At 48.9% G+C, this 10,515-nt stretch overlaps 1 protein-coding gene across 2 annotated transcripts in view; it reads left to right on the top strand.

The window, feature by feature from the left end:
* dag1 (dystroglycan 1) overlaps window positions 1-10,515 on the top strand; it is a 39,698-nt gene that overhangs the window by 13,233 nt on the left and 15,950 nt on the right. For both annotated transcript variants that reach the window (XM_074669179.1, XM_074669171.1), the window contains one exon: window positions 8,593-9,280. In XM_074669179.1, coding sequence (XP_074525280.1) covers window positions 8,849-9,280 — 432 coding nt within the window. In that variant the 5' untranslated portion in view covers window positions 8,593-8,848. The remainder of the gene's footprint in view (window positions 1-8,592; window positions 9,281-10,515) is intronic.

Raw genomic sequence — 10,515 nt, 5'->3', positions numbered from 1 at the left:
TCTGTCAGGTTCCAGGGCCTCTGTCAGGGTTCAGGGCCTCTGTCAGGTTCCAGGGCCTCTGTCAGGGTTCAGGGCCTCTGTCAGGTTCCAGGGCCTCTGTCAGGGTTCAGGGCCTCTGTCAGGTTCCAGGGCCTCTGTCAGGGTTCAGGGCCTCTGTCAGGTTCCAGGGCCTCTGTCAGGGTTCAGGGCCTCTGTCAGGTTCCAGGGCCTCTGTCAGGTTCCAGAGCCTCTGTCAGGATGCAGGGCCTCTGTCAGGGTCCAGAGCCTCTGTCAGGTTCCAGGGCCTCTGTCAGGGTCCAATGTCTCTGTCACCTTCTGTGCTGTTTTGGATCTTTGAGCAACTTGTGTGTCATCTATGAGCTGTTTTGAGAGAGAGCACCACACCCTGAAATCAGTATATGTGTGTGTGTGTGTGTGTGTGTGTGTGTGTGTGTGTGTGTGTGTGTGTGTGTTCATGTGTGTCTATAAGAGAGAGATAGTGGGGTCATGTTTTTTTGCTTCCTTGTCCCTCTGTCCTGTTTACTCTCCTGGCTGTTGTTCCCGTGATCCTGGGTGTTTTGTGGTCAGGTTCACATCTGTTCCAGCAGTGTGTTTGACCCAGGAGTGTCCAGATCTTCCTGCAGGAGCTGTTTTCGCTGTTGCTCCTCTCCCTCTGTTTTTTCTCCTCCTCAGCTTAGAGTCCTGCTGTTCACACATACACACACACACACACACACACACACACACACACACACACACACACACACACACACATACACACACACACACACACACACACACACACACACACATACAGACACACACACACACACACACACACACAAACAAACAAACAGTGGTTCTGTGTGTTTGGTAAACTGTGAATTCATATCAGCTGCTCACGTGTGCGTGTGTGTGTGCGTGCGTGCGTGTGTGCGTGCGTGCCTGCCTGCCTGCGTGCGTGCGTGTGTGTGTGTGTGTGTGTGTGTCTGTGTGTGTGTGTGTGTGTCTGTGTTTTAGACTGGCAGCTCCGCCCAGTGATGAATAGAAACCGTTAGGAGTGCAGACTGACCCTTTTTTAGATCTGCTGTCTTCTCTCAGCTGATTGGACTCATCCCCTGATCTACAGCCAGACTACCAACCCCTCAACCCTCAGACCCTGAAACCCCTCAACCCTCAGACCCTGAAACCCCTCAACCCTCAGACCCTGAAACCCCTCAACCCTCAGACCCTGAAACTCCTCAACCCTCAGACCCCTCAACCCCTCAACCCTCAGACCCTGAAATCCCTCAACCCTCAGACCCTGAAACTCCTCAACCCTCAGACCCTGAAACCCCTCAACCCTCAGATGCTGAAACCCTTCAGCACCTTAGCCCTCTAAACTTGCAAACTCTCTAAACGACCATCCCTTCAGTCCTCTGGACCACCAACTCTTAAACCCTCAGACCTTTAATAAACCTTCTGTATCAACTTTCCCCTGTTTCCCGGTCCAGGTCCACCTGCCCCCCCCCCACCCCTAAGAGGAAGCATGTGGTGTCATGTTCACAGTGTATTTTAGAAGCCACAGTGTCAGCTGATTGCAGAGACGAGCTGTCATGTCTGATCTTATTTTTGTCTCTGAGCTAAAAGCGCCTCAGGTTTCAATCAGGAACCACTCCAGACTCCATCAAACTAGGTAAGATCAGATCTGCAGAGTCTGCCCTCTGGTGTGAGGGGGCTTATTGTGGTTTTAGTTCTGAGCCCGACTATGAACATGAAGCTCTGTGACAAACACCTTAGGTACCATGTGAGCAGAGGCTGGAGCATCTCATGGTACGCACACAGCACTGACATCAGACTGATGTAATTACCCCATTCCACCCTTGCTGGCCAAAATTAATACTTACATGTGATGAAGCTTGCAGAACATCTGCTCCGTAAATCTGTCAGCTCATTGGTTCACAACAACAGAAAAAGGATCAGTCAAAGGACAGAGTCTGAACTGAGGGTTCACCACAAACCACCACAGACCACACCCACACAATCAGGAAGGATCACTCACAAGACCCAGGGGAAAAAACACAGGATACAGGAAACAGACACAGGATACAGGAAACAATCTCAGGATACAGGAAACAGTCTCAGGAAACGGGAAACAGTCTTGGGAAACAGGATACAGTCTCAGAAAACAGAAAAACAGACACAGGAAAGAGGATACAGATACTGGAAAGAGGAAACAGGAGGCAGACACAGGCTACAGGACACAGGACATAAACACAGGACAGGTTGTGGACAAAATATCAGAACAGAGGACACAGAAAAGAGGATGCAGACACAGGAAACAGCAAACTGACAAAGAACACAGACACATAGCACAGACACAGGCACAAAAAACAAACACAGGACAGATGCAGTACACAGTACCAGAACACAGTCAGAGGCTGCAGACACAGGACACAGGTCAGAGTCACAGGATACAGACACAGGACTCAGGACACAGTCACAGGATACAGACACAGGACTCAGGACACAGTCACAGGATACAGACACAGGACTCAGAACACAGTCACAGGATACAGACACAGGACTCTGGACACAGTCACAGGATACAGACACAGGACTCTGGACACAGTCACAGGATACAGACACAGGACTCTGGACACAGTCAGAGGAAACAAACACAGGACAAAATCAGAGGATGCAGACACAGGACACAGTCAGAGGATGCAAACACAGGACAGCGTCAGCGGATGCAGACACAGGACACAGTCAGAGGATGCAGACACAGGACAAAGGACACAGGACACAGGACACAGTCAAAGGATGCAAACACACAACACAGTCAGAGGATGCAGACACAGGACATAGGACACAGTCAGAGGATGCAAATACAGGACACGGTCAGGGCATGCAGACACAGGACACGGGATACAGTCAGAGGATGCAAACACAGGGCAGCGTCAGAGGATGCAGACACAGGACACAGTCAGAGGATGCAGACACAGGACAAAGGACACAGGACACAGTCAGAGCATGCAGACACAGGACACTGGACACAGTCAGAGGATGCAGACACAGGACAAAGTCAGAGGATGCAGACACAGGACACAGTCAGAGGATGCAGACACAGGACAAAGGACACAGGACACAGTCAGAGGATGCAAACACAGGACACTGGACACAGTCAGAGGATGCAAACACAGGACACAGTCAGAGGATGCAGACACAGGAAACTGGACACAGTCAGAGAATGCAGACACAGGACACAGTCAGAGGATGCAGACACAGGAAACTGGACACTGTCAGAGGATGCAAACACAGGACACAGTCAAAGGATGCAAACACAGGACAAAGGACACAGGACACAGTCAGAGGATGCAAATACACAACACAGTCAGAGGATGCAGACACAGGACACAGGACACAGTCAGAGGATGCAAATATAGGACACGGTCAGAGCATGCAGACACAGGACACGGGACACAGTCAGAGGATGCAGACGCAGGACACCGGACACAGTCAGAGGATGCAAACACACAACACAGTCAGAGGATGCAGACACAGGACAAAGTCAGAGGATGCAGACACAGGACAAAGTCAGAGGATGCAGACACAGGACACAGTCAGAGGATGCAGACACAGGACACAGTCAGAGGATGCAGACGCAGGACACAGGACACAGTCAGAGGATGCAAACACACAACACAGTCAGAGGATGCAGACACAGGACAAAGTCAGAGGATGCAGACACAGGACAAAGTCAGAGGATGCAGACACAGGACACAGTCAGAGGATGCAGACACAGGACACAGTCAGAGGATGCAGACACAGGACACAGTCAGAGGATGCAAACACAGGACACTGGACACAGTCAGAGGATGCAAACACAGGACACAGTCACAGGATGCAGACACAGGACACAGTCAGAGGATGCAGACACAGGAAACTGGACACTGTCAGAGGATGCAAACACAGGACACAGTCAAAGGATGCAAACACAGGACAAAGGACACAGGACACAGTCAGAGGATGCAAATACACAACACAGTCAGAGGATGCAGACACAGGACACAGTCAGAGGATGCAAACACACAACACAGTCAGAGGATGCAGACACAGGACAAAGTCAGAGGATGCAGACACAGGACACAGTCAGAGGATGCAGACACAGGACACGGGACACAGTCAGAGGATGCAGACGCAGGACACAGGACACAGTCAGAGGATGCAAACACACAACACAGTCAGAGGATGCAGACACAGGACACAGGACACAGTCAGAGGATGCAAACACACAACACAGTCAGAGGATGCAGACACAGGACAAAGTCAGAGGATGCAGACACAGGACACAGTCAGAGGATGCAGACACAGGACACAGTCAGAGGATGCAGACACAGGACACAGTCAGAGGATGCAGACACAGGACACTGGACACAGTCAGAGAATGCAGACACAGGACAATGGACACAGTCAGAACTCCCTCTACAGTCTGTCTCTCGTTCTTACTCTCTTTTTCTGTCCCCTGTCTCCCCGTTTCTTTGTCTCACTGCCTCCCTTTCCCACCTTTAGGTTGGAGCTCGGTGGATGGTGGGGGTGGGGTTCGGGTGGTGTTGTAGATGTGAAGTTAATGATGGCTTTTTTCTCACTCTCATCCGTGTGTGTCCATCTTTCTGAGCGCTGACAGAGCGCCTTTATCCTGCAGCCACACTCCCCCACCATCATCCGTCTTTCTTTTGTCCCTCCATGAAAAGACAGAGTGTGTTTGTGATGAGGACAAACCAGGGGGAAGGAGCAGCCTGGAGGTTTGGGATTCTTCACAGAGAAGGTGTGGCATACCTTAAGCCTCTGAAAAAGTGGGGGAGAGGGGAGTTAGAGGGAGGAAATGTTTGAAAGAGTGCAGAGTCCAAATGAAAAATCAAAAAGTGACAAGATATACAATAAAAGGTGTAAGAGAAATGGAACCAACACCAAAAGAGAGACAAGGACAACAAACCAAAGACATGGAGTTCACCCCGACAACATCTCAGCCTCAACAGAGACACTGAAACGCTCAAGAGAGACACGGACCAGGGACGGAGGAAAAAAAAATGGAGACAAGAAACAGAGACAAGAAACAGACAGAGACAAGAGACAGACAGAGACAAGAGACAATAGACACAAGAGACAATAGACACAGGCAAAAGACAAAAACAGAGACAAGAGACAGACAGAGACAAGAAACAGACAGAGACAAGAGACAGACAGAGACAAGAGACAATAGACACAGGCAAAAGACAAAAACAGAGACAAGAGACAGACAGAGACAAGAAACAGACAGAGACAAGAGACAGACAGAGACAAGAGACAATAGACACAGGCAAAAGACAAAAACAGAGACAAGAAACAGACAGAGACAAGAGACAGACAGAGACAAGAGACAATAGACACAGGCAAAAGACAAAAACAGAGACAAGAGACAGACAGAGACAAGAAACAGACAGAGACAAGAGACAGACAGAGACAAGAGACAATAGACACAGGCAAAAGACAAAAACAGAGACAAGAAACAGACAGAGACAAGAGACAGACAAAGACAAGAGACAATAGACACAGGCAAAAGACAAAAACAGAGACAAGAGACAGACAGAGACAAGAAACAGACAGAGACAAGAGACAAATACAGAGACAAGAGACAGAAATAGAAACAACAGAGAGAGGGACAGAGCTGACTTCAGTGAGCCAGTTTGAGGATTTGAACCCTAAACCTGGTTCTTGGACCCTTTGACTTCCTTTTTCTGTGGGTGAAGCAGCAGGAAGTGTCGCTGCAGTGATCCTGATTGAAAACAAACTTTTGTTAAAAGGTGACGCTCTGTGAGGCGGACAGAGGGAGTGAAAGCCTACCTGGGGGGTGGTGTTGTTGTGAGAGGAGCCCTGCAGGGACGCCACTCTGCAGCGGGGAGGGGACTCACAGCAGGGGGGGCACTTTCCACTTCACTCACTTTTTCTGTCTGTCCCTTTCTCAGTATAATCCAGGCCCTCAGGGGAAAGAATAAACACACACACACACACACACACACACACACACACACACACACACACACACACACACACACGCTCAAGAGGGGATCCTCTTTGCCATGAAAGATCCGCATGAATAACAAACCTGGTTTCAGCTCTTTGCACACACACACACACACACACACACACACACACACACACACACACACACACACACACACACACACACACACACACACACACACACACACACACACATACTCAGTGTGACTCCTCGCTTAATAAGAGAAAGTATGCATTCATTAGCAGCTCTCAGAGCTCTGACTGGTCCTCTATTGTTGGCTGATCTAAGCTCCCACCGTATATCACCTTCACACACACACCCCTCTCTTTCTCTCTCTCTCTCTCACACACACACACACACACACACACACCCCTCTGTCCTTCTCTCTCTCCTCCTTTCTTACACACACCCCTCTGTCCCTTTTGTGTCCCTGTCTCTGCACAGTGTTGGAGAAAACAGGTTTCAGTGTTTCAGGAAAACTTTGTTCAGCTCAAACAGTTCACACAACAGTAGTTATTGACCCCTAATGAAGCAACCCTTCATTAACGCTTTCTTTACCCTTAACACACCCTTTATCACCATGTATTAAACCTTCATGATACCTTTCTTTATCCTTAACTCACCCTTTATCACCATGTATTAACCCTTCATTAACGCTTTCTTTACCCTTAACTCACCCTTTATCACCATGTATTAACCCTTCATTAACACTTTCTTTACCCTTAACTCACCCTTTATCACCATGTATTAAACCTTCATTAATGCTTTCTTTACCCTTAACTCACCCTTTATCACCATGTATTAACCCTTCATTAACGCTTTCTTTACCCTTAACTCACCCTTTATCACCATGTATTAACCCTTCATTAACGCTTTCTTTACCCTTAACTCACCCTTTATCACCATGTATTAACCCTTCATTAACACTTTCTTTATCCTTAACTCACCCTTTATCACCATGTATTAACCCTTCATGATACCTTTCTTTATCCTTAACTCACCCTTTATCACCATGTATTAAACCTTCATTAACGCTTTCTTTTTCCTTAACTCACCCTTTATCACCATGTATTAACCCTTCATTAACGCTTTCTTTACCCTTAACTCACCCTTTATCACCATGTATTAACCCTTCATTAACGCTTTCTTTATCCTTAACTCACCCTTTATCACCATGTATTAAACCTTCATTAACGCTTTCTTTATCCTTAACTCACCCTTTATCACCATGTATTAACCCTTCATTAACGCTTTCTTTACCCTTAACTCACCCTTTATCACCATGTATTAACCCTTCATTAACGCTTTCTTTACCCTTAACTCACCCTTTATCACCATGTATTAAACCTTCATTAACGCTTTCTTTACCCTTAACTCACCCTTTATCACCATGTATTAAACCTTCATTAACGCTTTCTTTACCCTTAACTCACCCTTTATCACCATGTATTAACCCTTCATTAACGCTTTCTTTACCCTTAACTCACCCTTTATCACCATGTATTAACCCTTCATTAACACTTTCTTTATCCTTAACTCACCCTTTATCACCATGTATTAACCCTTCATGATACCTTTCTTTATCCTTAACTCACCCTTTCTTACCATGTATTAACCCTTCATTAACGCTTTCTTTACCCTAAACACACCCTTTATCACCATGTATTAACCCTTCATTAACACTTTCTTTTTCCTTAACTCACCCTTTATCATCATGTATTAAACCTTCATTAACGCTTTCTTTACCCTTAACTCACCCTTTATCACCATGTATTAACCCTTCATTAACACTTTCTTTATCCTTAACTCACCCTTTATCACCATGTATTAACCCTTCATGATACCTTTCTTTATCCTTAACTCACCCTTTCTTACCATGTATTAACCCTTCATTAACGCTTTCTTCACCCTAAACACACCCTTTATCACCATGTATTAACCCTTCATTAACGCTTTCTTTTTCCTTAACTCACCCTTTCTCACCATGTATTAACCCTTCATTAACGCTTGCTTAGCCTTCAATGAACATGAATCAACCCTTCACGTAATGTTGGTGGATATGACACGGAGCAGCAGAAAGAGTTTTTCTGATTCATGATGGACAGTTGTCTCCACTGCACACACACCACTTCACTACCTCTCCTCAGACCTCCTCAGACTCCCTCAGACTCCCTCAGACCCCCTCTGACCCCCTCAGGCCTCCTCTGACCTTCTCAGACTCCCTCAGAACCCCTCTGATCCCCTCTGACCCCCTCAGACCTCCTCACATCCCCTCTGACCTCCTCGGGTCTCCTTAGGCCCCCTCTGACCTCCTCAGACCTCCTCACACCCCCTCTGACCTTCTCAGACCTCCTCACACCCCCTCTGACCTTCTCAGACCTCCTCAGACCTCCTCAGACCTCCCCAGACCTCAGTGATGGATCTCCCTCTGGATTCAGGTTTTGGTTTGGACTGGGCTGGTAGTGTGAGCTTGAGGAAGGACTGATGTCCAGAGGAGCAGTTTGACAGTCTGAGACTGCAGCTTTCTGAAGTCCCTGCTCTAACCCTCTCCCCCTCCTTGTCTCCCACAGGTCTCTACGGGACTCCTGACCCTCTGAGGGACAAACGATTGAGGGGAGGAGGAAGAATAAAGGCCAGAGAGGACAGAGAGGAGGAGGTGCTGTGCTCAGGGGAGTGGGCGGAGCCTGTGAGGGAGGGAGGGTGAGTGAGAGGAGGGATTATCTGGACCTGTTGGGGGTGCATGCTCCTTCAGCTCCCCCCTCCCGTGTGGACCTCCTCCTTTTTGTGTGGAGTTCCTCTTCATTGACGACGTGTGGACGGCAGAGAATGCCCAGACTGAGCATTGGTGAGCTCGGGGACATGGGGGCCCTGGACGTCAGACTCCCCAGGACTAGAGTGCTGCTGCTGGGCTTCCTGCTGGTGGTGGCTGGGCTCCTCCCCCTGCAGGCGGCGGCGGCGGAGGTGGAGATCGAGGTGCTAGGAGGGATGGAGTTACTGGAAGCAGGAGAGGGGGAGGCCGTAGGCCGAGGGAGCGAGCTGGAGGCGTCCATGACGTCCTCGCTGCTTCACGACTTCCAGGAAGTGGCCGAGGGCTTGCGCGCCATGGAGGCTGTTGCTATGGAAACTATGGAGAGGGCAGAGACTCAGCAGAACACAGCACCTGACACTTTCCCAGACTCCTCAGCGGTGGTGGGGCGGATCTTTCAGATAAAGGTGCCCAACAAGAAGAAGGAAGTTTACCAGGGTGACGTCATCAAGGTGAGTCATGATAGAACCATGCTCTGATTGGCTGATGCTGGTATGTGGCACATTTGGACAACGTGTCGTGTGTCTGACCTAAACATGTTTTGAAAGTGTCCCTCTGAACGTGCTGAGGATGTGAGGGACAGGAAGTTTTTCTAAAACCTAAGACCGCTACCGATCAGGCCGTCCTCAGGTTGGTAGACCAGGAAGTCAAAAAATCTCAGACTAACAATGAGCTACACAGCTGCACACAGACTGAACATTTCTTCAGTCTGAAGACGCTGAAGACTCCAGACCAGAACATAGATAAGCTCTCAGAAAAGGTTTCAGAGTCTCAGGACGCGGTCACACTGGCCATCTAAAACGTGCCGTGCCTAAGCACGATTGCCCCCTGCAGCGCTGCTCCCCAGCTGGAGAGTACGGCCGGCGGTCACACTACCCCTACATGAACCAGACTTTAGCGGGTATCAGACACACGCACAGCCCTCCTACGTCATCGTGAAGCGTCTGTTTACATGAAGTGTGATCTCATTAGAGTCAGCACAATGAGACACAGAGAGCACTGCTACAACTATAGAGACTTTTGGACTTATATTAAGTCGTTTTCGCCCGACACAGCCCTCTAACACCCCGCTTTGTTTAAAATGATTGTTGAGAGATGCACTCGCGGTGATTTTACGTAATGGATCGCACGCCCTGTCCGCGTGCTTGTGCTCGTGCATGAAGTAAACCATGCCGAAGCCCACCTCTTCAAAGCGTGCCGAAGCACGGAAGAGAATCGTGCTCAAGCACGGCACAGTTGCGGTCACACTGGCCATTTCAAACGTGCTTTAGGGCTGAAGCGTGCTTTGGCACGGCATGATTGGCCAGTGTGACCGCGTCCTCAGACAGGCTCACAGAGACTCAGAGCTTCAGGTCTCAGACAGGCTCACAGAGACTCAGAGCTTCAGGTCTCAGACAGGCTCACAGAGACTCAGAGCTTCAGGTCTCAGACAGGCTCACAGAGACTCAGAGCTTCAGGTCTCAGACAGGCTCACAGAGACTCAGAGCTTCAGGTCTCAGACAGGCTCACAGAGACTCAGAGCTTCAGGTCTCAGACAGGCTCACAGAGACTCAGAGCTTCAGGTCTCAGACAGGCTCACAGAGACTCAGAGCTTCAGGTCTCAGACAGGCTCACAGAGACTCAGAGCTTCAGGTCTCAGACAGGCTCACAGAGACTCAGAGCTTCAGGTCTCAGACAGGCTCACAGA

Source organism: Halichoeres trimaculatus, unplaced genomic scaffold, assembly GCF_033239565.1.
Source record: "Halichoeres trimaculatus isolate MK-OKI-2021-1 unplaced genomic scaffold, fHalTri1.1 fHalTri1_scaffold_1, whole genome shotgun sequence".
NCBI lineage: Eukaryota > Metazoa > Chordata > Actinopteri > Labriformes > Labridae > Halichoeres > Halichoeres trimaculatus.
Note: the sequence above shows the minus strand (reverse complement) of the source record. Positions and strands in the feature narration are given on the sequence as shown.